Source organism: Equus quagga, chromosome 2, assembly GCF_021613505.1.
Source record: "Equus quagga isolate Etosha38 chromosome 2, UCLA_HA_Equagga_1.0, whole genome shotgun sequence".
NCBI lineage: Eukaryota > Metazoa > Chordata > Mammalia > Perissodactyla > Equidae > Equus > Equus quagga.
This window is the reverse complement of record NC_060268.1, coordinates 101,322,695-101,343,527: the sequence shown is the minus strand read 5'-3', so window position 1 is coordinate 101,343,527 and position 20,833 is coordinate 101,322,695. Positions and strand designations below refer to the sequence as shown.

Sequence of the window (20,833 nt, the reverse complement as noted above, 5' to 3'; positions counted from 1 at the left end):
CCCCAACAGATGGTAAATGCTAGAAATATGTCCTTGATTGATGAGGAAACTCAGCAGACACTGTGATTCTAACTAGAGTAACTCCCACTCCCTCCGTGTCCACTGCTCCAGGGAGCCATCAGAATGTCTGGGTCTTTCTAAGGTGGTGAAGGGTTGGCCAAGAGAGTGGACTAAGGCCTCTGCAGGACCCGTGGACTTGAGAGCCTGGAGCATATGGGCTGGGGGGTAGAAGGTACTTGATGCCAGGTTTTGTACTTTTGGATGCTCTTGCCTGCTCTGTCTTCCTCCTTTCTGGAGTTTGGAAGAAGAGGTGAGGGCCAAGTAAGACTCTCTCACTGTGCCTCTGTATTGATTACCCCCGCTCCCCATGTGGATGGAAGCGCAGTGAGATGACATGGCTCAGGCAGTGCGTGCCCATCCCCACATCCCCACCTGAGGCAAGGAGGAGAGGGCACCCTGTCACTCTGTGGGGCCAGCTCCTGGGAGGGTCTCACTCCCTGGAAGGTCCCCCACGTTCTCTCTCCTCAAAGGGCTTCCTTCTTATCCAAGCACATGCAGCCTTGCCCTCACCCTGCCCCGTGTCCCCCATCCATTTTCCCAGTTCTTGCTTAGTCATGCTGCACTCCTTCTGCCTGAGGAGCTAAGGAGGGGCCACTTCCCATGGCACAGACATACGCTGCATGGGTTAGGGGTGGAGGGAGAGGGGACGGTATCTCATCAAGGCCTATGATTACTTGTTTTGCCGTGGACTAAAGGTGCGGGTGAGCTCTTTGGTAGCACGTCAGGCACACTGGATGCAAAGCATCTGTCCTGGAGGACAAGCGAGAAAGGGAGACTGATGGTAGTGAGGAGGGATCCAGTAGAGGGTATTAGAAGATGACACACACCCCTTAAGAGGGTAAACAGAGGCACGGCTCTGAGGCATGTGGCTCGTTGTCATCAAATGTGGTGAATGCAATATCAGACCTAGAACCCCAGCCACCTTACCTCTCTCTGTTCCTGCTGGGGCCCAGGCACGACACAAAGAGCAACATTTAAGAGTGACATCACAGAGATCTTGTGGTAATAATAGCACTAGCAGTAGCAGTAGTAGTAGTAGTAATAGTAGCAGTAGTAATAGTAGCAGTAGCAGTAGCTGTAGTAGTATTAGTAGCAGTAGCAGCAGTAGTAGTAATAGTAGCATTAGCTGTAGTAGTGGCAGCAGCAGCAGCAGCAGTAGTAATAGTATTAGTAGCTGTAGTAGTATTAGTAGCAGTAGCAGTAGCAGCAGTAGTAGTAATAGTAGCAGTAGCAGTAGTCGTAGCAGCAGCAGTAGCAGCAGTAGTAGTATTAGTAACAGTAGCAGTATTAGTAGTAGTAGTAGTAGTAGCAGCAGCAGCACAGAAACCAGATTGCCTGGGTTTGAATCCCGGTCACTCTAGTTACTAACTTTTTAACGTGTTATTTTTTATTTGTCATTCTCTGCTTCAGTTTCCTCTGTAAATTGGGGATTAAAATATTACCTACCCTTTAGAGTCATGATGAAAACTAAATGAGAGAACATATGGCAAGCATTTAGAACAAGGCTGGGTTATTAACAGGATCATTATGGAGGAGGTGGCCAAGCGGGTTCAGGGTTTCCAAGGCAAGGGTGAACATAGCCTCATCTTTTGTATGATATAGTCCACCTATCTTCCTGAGCATGCTCTTTAAAAGCATCAGAGCAGGTGGGAGAGCATCTCTGGTCTGTCCAGCCCCTTATCCTATGCATCATGCACCACTTACTGTCCACAGTGCTCATGAGGGCACTCCATCAGAGCTGCCTTGCATGGGAGAAGAGAGGCCGTGGCTTTGAGACCCACTTAGCTCTGTATACAAGACCTGCTCGTTGGAGAACTTCCACAAGGACTGATGGAGTGGATCTGTTAGAATGCAGGTCTTAACACAAGTTAAACTGCCCTTAGAAACCTCTTTATATATCTATAAATAAAATACTTTATTAAGGGCGTCTCGATCTCCATTTGTTGCACCTGCTTCCTTGTGTGGGGGTTGACGAGAGGGAAATGTGGATTTATTTACTCATCCTGCCCAACAACCATTTGGGCAGCTTGTAGATTCATCTCATTTGCAAGCCATTCCGCTTAGGTTTCCTCAGTAGCTATTACCACTTCTTTCTTTCCTAATGACAGTGTAGAAGGCAGACTAATTTCTACTAGCCTCTAGCTGTGAGATTTATAGAGAAGACTCTAACATGTTTAGAACAACTAACTTAAGGAAAAAAACCACATTTATGTCATGGCTTATTAACTTTGTCTTGATGAAATTAATGAAAATACTTTTGGAAGTGGAGCTCTCAAGTCCATCTTTAGTTCTTCCGTCAGACGGCTGCCCTTAGAATGATTCTTCTGGGTTAGAAGTTGTCATGAGGACCATCAGGAACAGGGAATTTTTACGAGATCATCCATCTCTCCAGTTCAGCACTGAGCTGGCCTCAGAAACTCCGTCTTCTTCTGTCAGGCCAGTGGTCAGGGCTGTCTGAGCTCCAAAGCCAGCCAAGCACTATTATAGCAAATCAATTTGGTTACTATTTAGTAGAGAGAAAGTCCCCTGGAAGAAAAATGCTTAAGTGGCTTTTTGTGGCTTCAAAAGCATCGTATTTGCTAGAGTGCGGGGCAGTTGTTTATTTTTCCCTACAAAGTCCTGTCTTATTTGTGTGTTTCTCATTCTGGTTTTCTTGACAAGTTAGCTTAGGGTTCGCCTGACTCAGTAAGTTAATAAAAGTGATAACGAGTCCTTAAGAACCTTGAGACTTTGCTAAGATTTCACTGGCAGCCTTGCTCAGAGGAGAATCTGTAACTTACTCCGTCTTCAGAACTGCGCTGCCTGCCTGGCGACTTCAGGGCTGCAGTTGAAGTAACAGACATGTTGTCACATTGCCACTCCATTTATATTCGAATGTGTTTCCAAATGGGGCAGACAAATGGTATAAGCTGTGTTGTCTGGTCACCGTGGAGCCTGGGCCTTGCTGGGGGGCTAATGTGGTGTTATTTATTATACAATGCTCCCTCGGGTTGGAATTTTTCTTCTTTGTGCATTTTAAAATTCTTGAATGGCTTGTTAGCTGGAATCGTGCCTCTCACGCTCAGTCTATAAAAGCATTTCAAAACTTCCCCTCCTCCAGGAGGCCCTGTTTCTTTAAGGTTTTCTGTACTCTTGCTTGGCTGCACGTTTTTCATCAAGCTGCTAGTAGAATCGTTTCTCTGCAAAACGCTGAGCCTCCCCATTCCTCAGCTACCTTGAGCTTCATTTCACTTTCCCTGGTTTCCTTCGTCCTGAAGACCCAGATGGAACCCTTCACAACCAGCGTGGAGAAGCGTGGTCATCAATGCCTTTGTCAGAGGCAGATGCACAGGTGGTCTCCTTGGGTGCAATGGTTGCTGTTCTGGCTGCAGGTGGCCACGTGTGAATTTGGAGCCCAGAGGACCTCGGGTATGGACAGATGCCCCTCCCTACTCTCCACATGCCCCCTCCAATTCAGCCACGCAGAGAGCTCCCTATCCCCTTTGCCCTCTGCCACCATCTGCGCCCTCCTCAGGCCTGGCTATGATGCCCTCTCTCAGGACAGGTGGGCTGGCAGCAGTTTGGCAGAGAGGCCTCGCCTGGGGATGAATTTCTCAAGCTGTGACATCTGGGCATCAGCTTGTCCTCCCAGCTGGACTCTCTGCCGGCTGCTTGTCTGACTTTGCTGGATGACCAGAGCCTGTCTGAGGATCTGGTCAGAGGTCAGTTCCTGCTGTTTCCCTCTGTGAGGTCTCCCCGAACAGTCTATTTTGCTTGATTAATGATGGAGGGAAGAGAAAACTGGACTCCTTAGAAGCCTGCAGGAAATGCAGCCTTTCTTAATGAAAACATTTCCCACGATTCCAGCTTTGGTGTGGGGCGGATAATGGTCGAGTGGCGAGATGCAAAGCCAGGTGGCTCTGACCCTGGCCCACCATTCATCTTCCTTTACCCTCAAGGATGATTCTTACCTTGATAATGTTGATGGATAACAATCCCCTGGACCCCTGGAATATAATGGAGACAAGGCCGGGGCACCCAAATATGACTTGTTGAAATTCTCAGATTTACTACGGAGAAACACACACAGAGTGCAGGGACGGCAGACAGCCGGCTACACAGCAGGACCATCATCTTCCAGTGGCCTCTCCCTTCCAGTCTGGTGGGGGTGGGCACAGGTCTCAGCCTGCTGAGGTCCAGATAGGATTGGAAGCGAATCTCTCTCCTGAAGAGTTCAGTACATTTCATGGGGGGTTTATATTTCCATTACTCTTGGCCCTAATCCTGCTTCTGAGGACTCAGTAAGTAAACAAATCATCTGAGCTTCTGATGAGGCTTCCTCCATCCCACCTGGTGCTGACCCAGAAGAGAAATCAGTGCCTTTCCTGGTTTCAACAAGACAATAAATCCATGTCTCAGAGATGGTGTCTTACGTGCATAGCGGGAGTCGCAATGGGGCATTTGCATTGGTGCTGTGCAGACAGCCTCTGATGTCCTAAGTTGCTTCTTGCTGGGGAACTTTCCCTGCCTGCCCTCCCTCCCCACCAGTGCCCCATCCTCTCTCCACATCTTGCTGGCTCCCCTGTCCACCCTCTATTTTGTCTCTCTGGGTCTCGACTCCAGAGTAAATTCTCCTTATTTCCTCGTGAAAGTCAATTTAACAATCTTACTTGTAGCCTTTGCTCCTGCTGACACAAGGTATATTCCTAAATAAAATATACTTACTGGAGAAATGGGAATTCTGGTGCTAACTCTTAAAAAATAAAATCTGTTTTTCCGTCCCTGGTCCTCGTGTGGTTGGTCTTTAATTATCCAGCAGCCAGGAGTGTCTGCCTGGGTTTTTCATGAGCTGCGAGTTTTAGGCACGAGCTCATGGCTGAATTCTCTCTTCTGCCTCCCAAAGATATGCCTCCATCTCCCCTACTTCCCTTCTGAGGACCCACCTCTTTTGTAGGTAATTGACTTTGGAAATGCAAGCCTTGCTTGGATTTCCACATCTTGTGGACATGCACACCCCAGATTCTGGTTGGAGATGGACAGTTCCACATGCAACATACATACAGAGCTTCTACATCCTTCCCTAGTGTGGCTTCCCGCCTCCATCACTTATGTTCTAAGAGTCATCCTCTTTGCAAATACCTTGACATCTCTTTACCTTAGTGTTTTTTCCAAGAACAGATTTAAACTATTCGTCCAACGTTCATTAATTCCACAAACACCCGTAAGCCCTTATTATATGCCAGTTCCTGTGTTAGACTTCCCGCAAATGTTCTGTATCTTAATTCTCAGAAACTCCAAATAAATTGAGAATTTTAGTCTCTGTTTTGTAGCATGTTCCAGTTACGGAGAATGGCATCTGCAGAGGCCCAGAGGCGTGGGGGAGCAGGGGCAGAGTTCAGTGTGTCTGAAGCAAGGGGTGAGAGGCAAGAAGTATCGGGAGGCCAATTGGAGAGGAGGGCAGCTGCCAGGATGCTGAGGGCAGGGTGTAGCCCTTGGAGACATGACAAGGCGGGATGTGCATCCGAGAAAGCCAGCTCTGCGCTGAGTCGAAGGGAGGACTGGAGCTGGAGACAAGGAAACCAGTGGTTACTGTTCCCTAGGGAGAAATGAGGGCGTCTGAACCATGCTGTGGCCGTAGGAGGTGACCATGTAGAGAGGACATAAGGAAACTTCCCCAGGACTGAAACCCCTAAGCCTGGGCAGGGGATGGGCAACAGGTGACACAGTGCAGAGCATGGTGCCTCCCACAGGTGCTGGGCTGCAGCTGTCCCCCATTCTACTCATATCCTGCCTGCCTCCCCCTCTCCCCTGCGCACCTGCATTGTCTTGTTACGGGACTGGCTGTACTGAACGCTGCCATGGCTGAGCCAGCTCTGCAGTGCAAATGTCAGGCCTTTGACCGCAATGGGCCAAGCCACCTTCCTTTTGGGAGCCTGGGCCAGGGTATTATAGAGGCCCCCACTCTGGGCCTTCCTGGATTGGCACCTTTTCTGGATCACTCTGGGAGCAGAGAAGTGGCCTTTCCCTCAAAGGGCAGCCCTGCAACACCTCAGGGCATGCAGCCCTGAAAGACCCTACTGAGACCCAGGGGGCTGTGGCAGCTGTGACTTTGCTGCTCGGGCCAGAAGGAGGCCAGAGACACGTGCACAGTTGAGCAGATTTTGGGCGGTTGGGGATGTAATGCTCAGGGCCTATCCTTGCTCAGTCTTTGGACCCACAAGCTGCAGAAGTCAGGTGCTACCCTTGCTCACTCTTGAAAAGCTTTCAGACCAAGGGGCCTTGCGAGAGAGGTGTTGGCAGACACAAGTTTGTTTTCTCAGTAGTCTCCACGCTTCTATGTGCCAGACCCATGTTGGGCCCCAGTGACTGGGGACACCGCTGGAGGAGCTCTCAGCTCACCCACAATGAAGTCAGGAGCCCGCCTGGGTCCTTTATTTCCCTTTCCATTCCCTTCTGTCTCTGCTCCCTTGAAAACCAAAAACGCACACAAAGAACTTAGGACGGTATATGGCACACAGAGGTATTCCCATCTGTGTTTCACATGGAGGCCGATCAGGGCTGCCCCACTGCCCCTCTCCAGGCCACTGATTGCGTTGTATTTTGTTGTCATCAGTTTAAGTCTAGAGTGTGAAATGGCTTGTTCAACAGCAACTCAGCAAGGAAGTGCAAGTGGAGGTTCAGTTCACCCATTCGATAAGCATTTATTGAGTGCTTGCTGTAGCCATGCACAGCTGTCCACACTGGGAGCCCAGCAGTGAGCAAAGCTGGCTCAGATTGTGAGGAATCGAAAGCTCCTGTTCATCCTACCAGGCCACCCGGCGCAGCTGCATACACAATGGAGTAAACGTCGTGCTGTATCTCCAGGGTGACCAACTGGACCAGCGAGGCCCCTTCCAGCTCTGTCCCTACCTAGAATGGAAGCCACAGACTCCCAGGACAGCCCCATCCCCTCTCCTGACTGGCTCTTGCGTGCCTCTGACTTGACTCCCTCTGGCGTCTCTGACCTGGCCCCAGATCTTTTGCTTTGCCTCCGGTCTTTCCTCCGCCAAGCCTTTGGCCTGGACATGTTGACCTCTGTTTTGCTTCTTAAGTCTACTCTGACCTGAAATGCATTTTTTTCTTTTTTTGGTTCCTTGTCACTTGTGTGCTGCAGTGTTCCTAGGCCAGCCAGAGCCCCAGGCTCCACTGGGAGAGGGCTGAGAGCTTAAATGGTGACAATATCTGCTCTGCTTGTTTGTCTTTTGCTAATGAACTCTGTGTTGTGCCTTACCTGAGTCGTGAGGGAGAGAGGCAAAGACTCCTTTGGCCAGGCCTGCCGTCTCTGTCCCTGTGGCCTGTAGCTCCAGCTTTGGCTGTTAGTGAGTGAGTGTTCGTGCAACAGGGAGCCTCTCTCCTTCTAGACCTCTCCACTTGGCCCGGGGGCTTGGCATGATCAAGCCCCAACACTGGTCTCCACCCACCCACCCTGAGGAAAGGCTTCTTGTGTTTGTCAGGACTTGGAGGGGCCCAAGTAGAGGCTGCCTTTTTACTATCTGCTCTTGATCTTTTCCCCCAAATGTCCCTTCTCTGGACAACCAGACTTGAGGGTAGCACTCCTCTCTTTGTGTCCCCACCAGTAAACCTACCAGGTTGCTTAAGTGAAGATGCTGGGGTTGGAGAGCAGAGGTGGAGCCACAGATCGATATGGCATGTCAGCTTCTGCCCAAGGCAGGGAGAAGTATGGAGAGAGCATCCTACCAGGAGAAGGGGCAGGAGTGAGTAGAGAAGACGGAAATATCTCCAAGTGGGAATCAAGAAGGTATTTTGGGTAGGCTATAAATGAGGAGCAAATTGTTGTTTGAACAAAAGAGATTCCCTCCCAGGTCAAAGCTGGAGGCAGAAAATATCTTTTTCCTGCTCTCTGTTTTCTATATATTCTTTTTTTGTGAACAAAGATCAATGTGTACCTGTTTAACAAGAGATCCACCTATCCATCCATCTCCCCATGTCCCCCACCCACTCACACACCCACTCATCCACTCATTCATCCATCCGTTTATCCTTCTATTCATCTGCCATGCATCTATCCATCAAACATACATTAGGCACCAACCATGTCTCTGGTTGGTGCTGGATACTGGGTTCTAGAGACAGTGGAAAAAAATATATATGTATTTGTGCATATATACATACATATATATATATATTTCGGGGGCCCTGCACTTAACAAAGCTCAAATTTTGGTGAGGTAAATGCATTTATGAAGCGACAGTGTGTAGTATATCATGGACAAAGGTGCCCGGGGTGATAGATATGGGCGCAGTGGGAAGGCCTATCCATGCCTGGAAAAGAGCATTGTTCAGGCCTGTTTCTTTGAACTGAAATGGGTTCCTCCCTCCCAGGAGATATACTTGTAGGAAGGCTGAGGGCTTCCTTTGGCCTTTCTGAGTCGCATCCTGTGTTTTCCTCTTTGTTGAAGGCCTCTCTGCATTCACACATTTGTTAAGTACCTTAATTCATTGTGAACAGAAGTGCTGGAAGGAAAAAGGGAAATTCCACTGGGTGCTGGTCTGGGCTACACCGGGGTGGCTGCCCCATGTGTGCATGAGTGCGTGTACAGGTGGAGATATGGTCAAAGGGCCCCTTGGTTGAATAGTGTAGGCTGTGAGTGGGTGGCTGGGAGACCCATGAATGTCTTGAGAAGAGACATCTTGACATTAACAAGGACTCTCAGCTTTGAGTTATCCTTTTGGAAAAAGATAAAAAATAAAACCAAGCCAACTCTAAGGGGCTTACATTCTCTTATAACAGCATCTCCCTTTGGGTTTGTATTCCAGAGGGAAGTGGATATGTCAAAAATAATTTTACAGTGGTTGGGGCTCCTGAGAGCTGGGGGGCTGACAAGAGCAGGGAGTGGGTTCATCTTTTTCATCGAGGGAATGCTGCTCCAAGGCTCGAGGGGCTGGAGACTTGGTTCTGTCATGGTGTTCCCTGTAGGACAGGGAGTGAATTTCCAGTGGTGGGGATGACTTCTCTGGGCTGATGAGCTCTGAGGGAGGTCACTGGCCACTGCTGTGCCTGCCCCCCTCAGCCTGAGGTTCTCGTTTAATCCGTGGTTGTGCATCCCGGGCAAGCTCCTGCCATCTCTGAGACATCTGTTGTCCACCCTCCATCCACTTCTCACACCTACAGTGTGGAGAGGCGCTAGGCACACAGGGTTTAGTGGCATCCATTCCTGTGCCTACGGCTGTCACAGAAAGGACACAGGTTGAAGGTGGATAGGACAGGGGTCTGTAGGAATGATCAGGGTACAGGGACACCCATGGAAGAAGTGGTCAGCTCTGCCTGGATGTGTCATGGCAGAGATGACCCTTGAGGATTAGCGTGAGTTGCTGAGCAGGCCTGATGTAGCAGATGCTTTCGATGTCCTGCACGAGCTCCCTTGGCCCACCTCTGATTTCAGTTGCAAAGGATAGTCCTACCACTTAAATTCACGTCTGGGGCTCTGCTTTGGGGGCACCCAGTCTAAGACATGTGAGGAAAGAAGTTGCAGGCTGAGAACAAAGCACGGGGGGATGCGTGGGCATACTGGGGAGTGGTGGGAGGTGAGGTTGGGGGACAGCAGGGGTTCCTCCTGCAGCCCAAGGACCTTGTTTGATCTTCTCAGGAGTCCTGTGAGGCCGATATATTCTCCTATTTATATCCAGTGATTTTGTTTTCCCGAAATATTTTTAGTGGACACCTCACTGCTTAGGTGTGTAGAGAATCATCCCCTTGGCCCACTTTGGCTGATGGTTGTTTGTGCAACAGTTACCCGGGAGGGGATCACAAACCTGACCGAGGGTGGACATTATCTCCTGCCCACCCTCTCCCTTTTGTCTCCTCCCTTTGCTCTTATGATGCCCCCTAGGGGAAGTAGGTTGTGGGAGGGTAACACCTGGAAACAGGGCTGTCTTCTTCCCTGTAGAGGGATCTGGCTGGACCCCTGAGAGGGAAGATGCTGGTATTTGGGCTCATCCAGATAGCAGTCTTTAATCACGCTCAGGAGGGTGAGCCAGACCTGTCCCCCTATCTCACTGCTGTGGTGTGTGATTCTCACTGTTGACTATCCCAACTTCTCCCTCACGACTGTGCTCTCAAGAGCTCTGAGATGGGCTGTGTCTCCTCTATGATCCAACTCCACTGCAGACAGCTGAGCAGAGGGGTCATTCTCAGATGCACACAGTTGCACATCTCCAGCACATCCCTTGCGTGGCGGTGACGCCACTGCAGAGTGGGCTCCATGGCCTCCGGAATCTCCGTCACCACAAGCTGCCAGTGTCACTTGGGCCAACATCCACCCTGGGCACCTCCAGAAACCAGAGTGGTCTTTCCAAGGCACAGATCTGGTTTCTGGGCACAGATCCTCCAATGGTGTCCTTCTTCCTAAAGCCATCCATGTTGTTACTCCTTAGCACGTCCAGTGAGGCTTAACATGGCTCGATCTCCGCCTCCCTCTTGATCCTACTCCCTCTCTACTGTACCTGTTGACGCAAACATCTTGACTGTTTTCAGTCCCTCTAACCCAGGAGTCGGCCAACTATGGCCCACGAGCCAAATATAGGCCGCTGCCTATTTCTGTGAATAAAGTTTTATTGGCACATCCTTTGCTTATGTGTCATCGGCAGCTGCTTCCCTGCTATAACAGCAGGGTTGAGCAGTTGCAAAAGCGACTGTAAGCCCCACAAAGCCTAAAATCTTTACTATCTAGTCCTTTATGGGAAACAGTGGCCGACCCTGCCCTAAGGGGCCCTTGTCCTTTACACCTTCATGCCTTTGCATAATGCTGCTCCCTCCCTATAATGCTCCCCACCCTTTGTCCTAGGAATCCTTCTTGACTGAGCTTTCTGCCCATCCCTCCCTGCATCCTTTGTTGTCTGAGCAGGATGCCCCACTCCAGTTTTGCACAGAACCTGCATGTGCAAGTCTCACTCATGGCACTGATCATGCTGGTTCTGTTGATGTGTGGATCTGCCTCCCATTCTAATTCCTGAAGCAGAGTTAGGTCACATTCTACTCAGAACTCAGCACCTGGCTGGATTTTTGAATGAATGACTGGGAAGCCAGTGGAGCGAGGCATAGATATTGGGCTTCACTTCTTGGTATTAGCATCCTGGGTCACCCCAGCCCTCTGCTGGTTCCCCTATCTCTGGAAATGCACCAGTAGAAAGGGTTTCACCACCTTTGTCTTTGCAGATCTCCAACCTCTACTTGTATGACAGTGTTCTGATGCTGGCCAACGCCTTCCACAGGAAGCTGGAGGACCGGAAGTGGCACAGCATGGCGAGCCTGAATTGCATACGCAAGTCTACCAAGCCATGGAATGGAGGGAGGTCCATGCTGGACACCATCAAAAAGGTATGTGCGAAGGGGCACCCTTCCAGGCCAAGGCCAGAGACAGGCCCCTGCATGCACCCCCCACTCTGTGCCTGCTCCAGCAGGTGGCCTGAAGCTGAGCTCTTTGTGTGGTTGTCCTGGCAGGCACCCCCCAACCCTCCCTCCTTGCCACTCTTCCTGTCTCAGCATTTGAGGGCTGAGTGAGCTTGGGTTCATGGATATGTGTTGTTGTTGTTGTTGTTGTCTCTGTTTTTATATAAGGAGATTGGACTTCAGAGAGGTTAGTAACTTGTCCAAGGTCCATGACCAAGTCAAAAATGGAGGCAACTGCCTAGCTCATGTCTGCCACTTAGCCCTCCATGCAGGCTGCCACCATCCATAGTCCATAAGAGAGGTTGTCTCAGTTGGAAGTGCATGTGCTGATCCGCCAGGGCCTCAGCTTGTGTGTGCTTTTGTGTGTGGGTGCACGTATCTGTGTGTGTGCATGTGATGTGTCCCATGACATACTGAGGTCTGACACCAAGTTGGAAGGCCGGAGTAGAAGTGAATTGGGTAATCCACAGAAGACTAATAAGTCTAAGAGTGAATTGGCTTTTAGAGGCTTCAAAAGAGCATTTAGTGGAATCTGTAGTACTAGGAGTTGTAGTCATGATGAATTGTGCGTGGTTTCGAGAGCAGGGAACATGTTCTGGTGTGGGTTTGAATTGAATGCACCCAAGCTAGAGCCAGGGCCCCTCTGGTACCAGCTCAGTCTCTGGGACTCTCCCAGCTCCCAATCTGGGAGATCAAGCCTGGATAGACCCCTACCCCAGGTTTGAAGAAAGAAGGGGGCTCATCACAAGCTCACACATCTGCCACCTGCTCCCCCAGAGCCCACTGAGCTAGCAGAGAGAGGTAAAGGACTTGCACACCTGCCACACCCCATCTGTGCCGGATGCCATGCTTTGTGCACATTTTCTCCTTCAGTCCTTGCGGGATCTGTGACATGAATCTGATTAACTCCGATAGAAGCTGGGAGATGGGAGATGACTTGCCCAAGGTGGCACAGGTGGCACAGCCAGGACTTGAACTGGGTTTTGGCTTCCAGTGTTCAAACTCACTGCCCCGCAACTTACCACCGTGTGTCAGATATGGCTCCTGTTGATGTTTGGCTTCCCTCTCGGCTCAGGCTGAGGTGAGCCCCTGGAGCAGGGTGCAAGGGAAGACTAAGCTAAGGAGGGTGAGGACAGAAGGAGGGTGAGGTCACTCTTCAATCTCATGGCTAGCACCATGCAAGGCGCAGAGCAGGAGCTGTAGTCATACTGATGGCGTGCACAATAGGTACAAGCCTTAGGAATTTCTCCTGTGAGCAATGGCCTGGGCATGTTGATCCAGCTCGAGGCCCTGGGACTGCCTGCAACTCTTTCCTTCTTACAGGTGTCTATTACTTCCCCAGTCCTTGATCGTCCCCTTCTTGGTGACCACTTCCTTTTTCTTCCTTGCCTTTGAGATTTCTTCTCCTACTCGGTCCCTATTGGCCCACCCTCCAATGGTCTTTCCTTCTGTCCTGCAGGGCCACATCACTGGCCTCACAGGGGTGATGGAATTTCGGGAGGACAGCTCAAATCCCTACGTCCAGTTTGAAATCCTGGGCACGACCTACAGTGAGACCTTTGGCAAAGACATGCGTAAGGTAAGCCTCCGGGTGCCCGCCTCCCCCTCTTCCTCTGCGGTGCTGCGGGCACTGGACTCTGAGCAGGCGTGACCAACACGGAAGGCCCCTCTCCCAGTCTCTCTCTGTGGATGCTGCCCTTGATGCTGGTTTTTATGGTGCCTGGTGGGGAGGAGGTTCAGAGCAGTTTTGAATAGAAAGAGTCGCCGATACAGTCCCTCAGTACAATAGGTGCCCCTGGCGCCGACTGGTCCCACTGCTTGGGCCTGGAGGGCCAGCTTTGCAGTCCTGGGTGAGGCTGGAAGGGGCAACGTGTCTTCCCAGAGCTGCTGAAATCAGCCAAACCATGGGGACAGGTGTGACTGTGGCTGGGGCGGGAGACAGGGGTTATAGGCTAAGAGTGTCACCTAGATCCAAGAATGAGACAAAGCCGTGAACAGGAAAATGAACAACGAGGAGAGTGAGAAGTGGGGAGTGCTGGGGCCCACTGGAAAGAGATGAGAGAGATGAGCTACATGACTCAGGTGGGATTTGGCCTTTTTATTTGGTGCTAATGCAAGTGGCAGGCCTGGGGCCTCTTCCTGGTAATAGCTTGCCTCTTCCTCCCTCCTCTTATGGAGGATTTTCAGGATTGAGGTCTTTACCCAGAGTTGGAACCCCCAAAGTTAAGTGGGGCCTGTGAAGTCAAGAGTCTAATAGGTGTGGGAACCAAGAGGTCAATGTGGCAAACAAGGGATGAAACAATTATCCAACAAGGGACCTTAGATGTGGTGACTCACTCTAAACCACAGTGTGGAGCCCATCATGGGGATGCAGGTAAGGGCAGTGGCTGGCTGCCCAGGGCCTGGCCAGCCTAGCTGGCTTGGATGCACTCCCCCAAATGGCCCTCACAGGAGGTTCATGTGCTTGTCAGGGCTGGAGATGGGAGCGTCATGATGTAAAGGGGCCACAGGGCTCAGTCTAACCAGGAAAGCAGTTAAGCACTAACTGGGTGGCACACACTCGGGCACAGGCTCGTGAAATCACACACACACACACACACACTCACACACGTATATTTCTGTAAACTAGAGAGGGAGCCACCTCTAGTAATGATGGTGCCTGGAAGAGAAACAGCATAGTGATCTGTCATCAGGGCAGGAGAAACCCTTGGCAGAGAGCCCTCTGGCCTAGCCTCCAGCATTGACTGGGGCAGCGGAGGGCCAGGAAAGGGTTACATGATGCTGCTCTGGGTGAGGGGATTCTTGGGCTGTGCTCCTTGAGACAGGGTAGAAAGGATGCCTGTGTAGTTATGGAGAGTGTGAGAGCTGGAGAGCATGGAGGGGGTGGTCATCAGTTACAACACGGGAAAAAGACTGGCTCCCCAGGGAGAGGCTGGGATGATCTGGACCCAAGGATGATACTCAGGTGGTGGAATTTCAGCCCATCCTGTGACAGAAGCTAGAGTCATGGGCTGGTCTTATAATATTTGGAGGTTTAACAATTGGTTGTGATGCAATGGCAGTACACGTGGTCTTGGAGCTCAGAGGTTTGTTTGTGGCATCATAGAGTGGGTCGCCGACTCTGGTGTGATACCCTAGAGGGCCAGGGTGTGACCTGCAATGTCAAGGGTGTCGGGGATGATCTATGATGTCTGTTGGGGATGCCCAAAGCTGTGCGGCTTAGTAGGGGGCAAGGGATGGGTGGGCAACATTGGTCTGGGTCATTCATGACCACCGTAGAAATTGGCTTGTGTTGGGACTCCCACCTACTAAGGAAAAACCAGGACCAGGGAGCCTTTCAGCCATTCTGATGTGAAAGGAGCTTGAGGAGTATAACCTTTGTATCTGCCACAGTCTGTCTTCATCCCTGAGTGTTCCTCTGAGGTCAGGGACAATCAGGCCCTGCCTGCTGGCTCCTTTGCTACCCCATCCGTCTTCTTTCAGCTCAGCTCTAACCCCAAGGTCCCCACAGCAGGTGGGAATGTTGGCTGGGGAGGTCCCTGCCTCGTCTTAGGCAGCTGACCGGGGGCCACTCCAGGTGCCCGAGAAAGGAGGAGGCACTGTGTCCTCCACTTCCTGCTTCAGGTGTCTGGGCCTTCCCTGTTGCCACGGCAACGCTCCTCCACTACCCTGGAGCCAATGGGAGCTGGAATCTCTCAGTCTAAGGAGCTTCAGAGCAGGAGGCCTGAATGTAATTGAGTTGGAAGGGAAGCTGATTTTCAAGTGGGCTTTCTTTTAAAATGTATCCTTTTGTCATTTTAAAATCTGCCCTTAATAACTGCATATCCTGGTTGTTATCTGTCCGCCTGGGAGTTTATCTCTGTTCGGAGAGGTTATCTGGAAAGCAGGGAATGAGAATTACCAGAGCAAATGTTTGTTATTCAGGCCAAGGGTGCATTAAAGCAGGCTGTGGGAGGTCTTGGGATGACGGAGGAGAGGGGATTGGGATGGAGTGTCACCGGTGTAGGGCGGCATTTGAAGGCAGGGCTGAGCTGGAGTTCTTGGTGGAAAATGGGGCTGTGAGGGGTGAGCTGGGAAATTGGAGAGACCTAAAGATACAGTTGAGGGTAGGCGGCAGATCTGATGGTGGGTTTAGGATCCTGAGGCACGCAAAGGCAGGGCAAAGGTCAGTTATCCTAAGGAGGCAGGGTGACTCGGAGGTGCCTCCCTGGGCTGCATCTCTCTGTGGCCACATCCAATGCAGAGCTACTGGAGGAGCCAGCTGGGTTGAGATGCTGGATGCTGTGTCGTCGGAGCCCAGTCAGAGGATGCCTGCAAAGATGATATATATCTTCATATATGTATATATCCTAATGTATATTTATATGCATATATGTATACTATATATATATCCATCTGTACATATGTTAATTTAAAAACAACCACAGCAAACAAACACACAAAAACCAAGATTAAGATTTCATATTTAAACCAAGAGGAATTGTCTAAATTAGGGAGCGGATGGATGTTTTCTTAAAAGTAAATACTCCGGAGGATGAGTCACCCAGACGTTTGGGATTAAGCGGCATCAGGAGACTGTGGATTACTCAGCCCTTCAGAGCATGGAGGAAGTGGGCGATCGCCTTTTGCGCCAGGGTGCTGGGCAGACACTAATTAAATTATCTCATCCAGGAAGCGAGTTCTTGTCTGGGGAGTGCTGCGTGGCAAAATCAAAAGTCTGTGGCACCAGCTTGCAGGGCAATTCCAGGCAAAATATTAATCATCTCTGTGTTCTGCTTGGAGCTATCTGATGGGGGTGCTCACCAAGCAGCCCCACTGGGGGCCAGGCTTTGCTGGAAAGTCGCATCCAGCTCCCACAGGACTTGGCTTGACATTTGTCCTGGGATCCAACCTTGTTCCTATTGGAGCTCCACAAATTCCTACTTGGTGTTCTCTTTGTTCAGACAGAAATCTCCAAAGAGGGTGCTCTCACGGGCTTGTCTGTGCACATGTCCTTAGCTCCTGACACGAGCTGGGATGGGATTGTTGAAAGCCACCTGTTGGAAACTTTCCAAAGGTGGAGGCATGCAAAGCTGCTGAGTGCCTCCTGTGGACAGAGAAGCATCACCTGTCTGTTGTCTCACTGACGTGGGGCCTTTGTGTCACTCCTGGCTGTGCCTCTCCCGAGCTTTTGCAGCCACTCCTTTTCTCTGAGCTTTCATTTTCTCCCACGGGAGGTGCAGAGAAGAGGAGGCTCCTGGTGGACTAGAGGCGGGGGTCAGTCAGTGAGATGACCGTGATGCAGCACTTGTCCGTGAGAACTCTCCCGGGTGGCATGGGCCATCAGCTTCGAGTAGAGGGGGCTGGGTAGCTCCTCACCATGTGCCAAACCTGAGGCCAGGGCAGTGAGAGTGCTGCGTGGACCCAGGCCATGCTCAGCCCCCTTCCACTCCTTATCAAGACCAAGGGCTGAAAGGATGCTGGGAGCTTCACCTCAGATGAGATTTAACTTTTCGGAATGTTTGGTGTGGTTAATGAAAGCAGGAGAACGTGGTTGTCATTTTTCCCTAAGCATGACTTGCCTGGACTGTGCCATCAGCTACAGCCCTGCAGAAATATTTTTCCAGGATGTGATTGCTGAGGATGTCTCCGCTTCTCTTTCCTATTGATCCTGGTGTGGAGGACTCATTCCCTTCCACTGACACAGGGTCCCGGGTGCAGTGAAACCCTGGGGAAATTGCCAACTGCTTGCAGGCTCTTTGCACCTCATTTCCCACAGGTGCCATCCACCTGATTCACTGCCTCAGCGCAGGGCAGCCTGTCTCCTTGGGCAGGAGGGTGCAGAAATGGGCAGGAAGCATCTGGAAAGCCTGTGGGTTTGCTCTGTGTATCGCCATTGCAGGAGCAAGGATGCCCTAGTGTGACAAGAGAGAATAGAGTTGTTTTCTGCTCCTTTGCATGGAGTAGAATTGAGTTAGGACCAAGAGACTGAGGAAGAATTTGGTCCAGTGGTTTTCAAGCTTTTCTCTGGCTGCAGCAGAATCTTACTGGAATTCAAACATGTATTGAACAGTTGTTGAAGCAGACATGTGGTAGTTGCAATAGGTGGAGAATTGGGGGGAGGGGTCCTGAGCTTCCCCTGCACAGTGTTCCCTCTCCCCAGCATCCATGTGATCTTCTGTGCACCTCCACTGGGGAAACTGAGGCCCAGAGACTCAATTATGGAGCACCAACAAGCATGTGGCTTGTCTGGGGCTGGAAGAAAGGTTTCCTGGGGTTGATGTGTGGCAAGGACCTGGAATCTCCTTTCTGAACTTAGGATGACGCAGTTCTGTGACTCCCTCACTCCCCTCAGCCCACTTTCCACTTTCCACTCCCTCCTCCTGTCCATCGCCCTCCCCGCACCCCCCAAAGCCAGCATTAGGACCTCATAGTCCCTTCCCATTGGCCTAGAGCCTGCTGACTTGAAGTTCCACCAGTGCCCTTGGCTTGGCCTCCTTGTTCCAGCAATTATCCAGGGATATGGGGCTTCGTTCTGTGCTCCTTCACTAGTTTGAGGCACTTCTGTCTTCTCTGTCAATTTTGATTCTTCATAAAAGCTGTCTTTAGACAGCAGTCAAATGCCCCCCTTGATGTCATGTCCCTGAGAAGGCGTTGTGGCTGCTGCTGATTCATAGAGTAATAATTGCTCATCATAGAGTGATCACCACCCCATAGGACCCAGCCCTCCCTGGGCTCGGAAGTACATCATTAACATTCTTCCCCAGGTCTGCTACGCTGTGTTGCAAATTATCACACATTCTCAGGGTTCAGAAGTTCTAAGCGCCGAGGCCAGGTGGAAAAGGCACCAGCCAGTAGACAGGATGGCTCTGGGAATGAAGTAGGAGCTGCCGCTTAGAGAGTACAGGTGGAACCCTTTACCTGGTGGCTCCAGCAGCTGGTGCCAGGAGCCGCGCAGTGGGTTCAGTAATGAGACAGGGTGGCGGTGGGCGGTGGAGCCCGGAGGATCTAGTCTGAGAACTGTGCGTTATCTCTATTAAGCTGCTCTGATGGAGACTCCTGGCCGTGCACAGTGAGTCACAGAAGAGAAATAAACTTCAGTCTCTTCATGGATTAGCATTGTTGCAGCGTATTTCCCAAGTAAAATGTCAACCGTTCCAAACTCTTGTGCAGAACTGCTTTTGACAGGGCTGAGAACCAAAACAAACACTGCTGCTTCGTCTGAGTAGAGGGATAAGGAAAAGACACAATTAAGTATTTCATTTTAAGTATCATTTATCGCTTCCTTTTCAGGATAGCATCAATACATGCTCATTTAGCGTGGAATGTTTAGAAAATTCAGATAAATGAAAAGAAGAATATAAAAGTCAGCTAAAATCTCTAAACCAAGAAATCAATACTGTTAGCATTTCTGGTATATTTTCTTTCTCCTTCCTTTTCCCTCACTCTATGCACAGGGACAAAGTAGTGATATATATATATTTATCAAATTGCTATTTAGTACATACACTTCATATCCTGACTTTCCCACTGAATTCTATATTGGGAATATTTTCTCATTTTTTCTACTATTCTTTACAACTATGATTTTTAATGGAAACACATTGCTCAACTTACATGGGACCATCATTTATTTTATCTTCCTGTATGATGAATGTTTAGGTATTTTCACCATCTTGATGTAGAATAGTATTGTAATGAGCATCCAAAATATATACAATTTTAATTACATGTATATTTATTTCCTTAGATTTTTTAAAAGGTAGAACTACCAAACCAAGGATAATATCTTTTTTAGGTTCTCTATGTAATTGACACAGATTTTCAAATTGTTCATAGGAGGATTTAATAAGTTTTACTTCCACCATTAATATATGGAAATCTGTTACATCCTATGCTCAAAAAATTGACCTGTTAAACGTTTTTGCTACTCTGGTAGCAGTATGAAAAAATAATGTTGCTAATTTTGCATTTCTTGTGGGATTGTACGTTTAAAAGTATAATCATTGATCATTGCATTTCACATTTTGTAAATTATTCCTTAGGTCCTTTGCTCTTTTATATTAGGGATGAAATTTTTGTCAACTCATGTAACTTCTCTTTCAGAAGGGAATTGATAGTTATTTGTGTCAAGTATTTTGTTCCCATAAATTGTTTGCCTTTGAGTTAAGAAAATATTTTCACATAGAGACAGTTAAAAATTTATGTTTGTATTTTTTAGAAAGTCATACCCAATTTTCAAAGTAGACACTATGCGTCTATACTCTCTTCTAGTATTTTTATGGTTTGATTTTATTTCAATGAACTCTGCCATCCACTTGGGATTGATTTGGGATAAATTTTCATGTGATGACCTAACTTTTACGTTTTTCAGTGATGTTTTCCACTACTATTTATCCAGTAATCCTTCCTTCCCCCATTGACTTGAATGTCACATTTATCATATGCTCTACTAAATTTTGCACATCTCCTCATTGATTTTTAAAAAAAATTCTTACTCTTTTCTCCCCTTTTTTTTCTCTCAGCTTAAAGTTAATTCAACTTTGTGCATTACTAGAATGTACTTGTCTGCAAGTAGCAGAATGCTCATCTCAAGTGGATTAAACCATGAGGAAGACTTATCTCATAGAAAGAGGCTGCATCGAGGGTGGCACCGGGTTGGCCAATTCAGACGTGCAGAGTCCCCGTCAAAGGCTCAGGTCTTTTTCATCTTTCTACTTGGCGGTCCTCAGGACACGTCTGAGCTCTCCTCATAATTTCGGGATGGCTGTGGCAGTTCCATTTGTCGTACCCAGAAAGACAACAGCAAGCGGAAGAAGGCGGTCATTTCTTTCTGAGGGTTGCCTCTTTTTAAAATAAAGAGACCTTTCTCAAGAGTTGACCCAGGCTCCCATTTTTATATAATGATCGTTTTGCTTTTTTTGTTGTTGAAGTTGGGGTTTTCCACCTAGATGCATATGTGACATTGACCTGTACTTTCTCCTTCAGATGCTTGTGTTCAACTTGCATCAGACTGGTACTCCTTTCTTAACACAGATGGGGAATCGCTCATTCTTTTGCGCCTGTACAGACAGAGCTCTCGAAAGTTGGCAAGAATTTAACTTGTAAAATGATCTAGGCTAGTTGTTGGTCTTGGAGCTATTACTCTGATATCTTGGAAACTTTCTTTCCTGGTTTCTACATTTCTTCGAGTCATTTTTAGAAATCTACAGAAAATCTTGTATAACACTGGCTTTTTCAAATTCGTTACTAAAGCTCTGTTATAGTATTTGCCAATGATTTAAAAAATATATGTTCAAATATCTCTCTTTTCGTTGCTAATACACAGTGACATTTCAGTCAGTGACAGACTGCACGTACAATGGTG

General features: G+C 49.1%; 1 protein-coding gene across 1 annotated transcript in view; it reads left to right on the top strand.

Annotated features, from left to right (window-relative positions):
• GRID1 (glutamate ionotropic receptor delta type subunit 1) overlaps nt 1-20,833 on the top strand; it is a 252,864-nt gene that overhangs the window by 27,707 nt on the left and 204,324 nt on the right. Inside the window, exons 4-5 of the mRNA XM_046652796.1 lie at nt 11,254-11,415; nt 12,947-13,066. Coding sequence (XP_046508752.1) covers nt 11,254-11,415; nt 12,947-13,066 — 282 coding nt within the window. The remainder of the gene's footprint in view (nt 1-11,253; nt 11,416-12,946; nt 13,067-20,833) is intronic.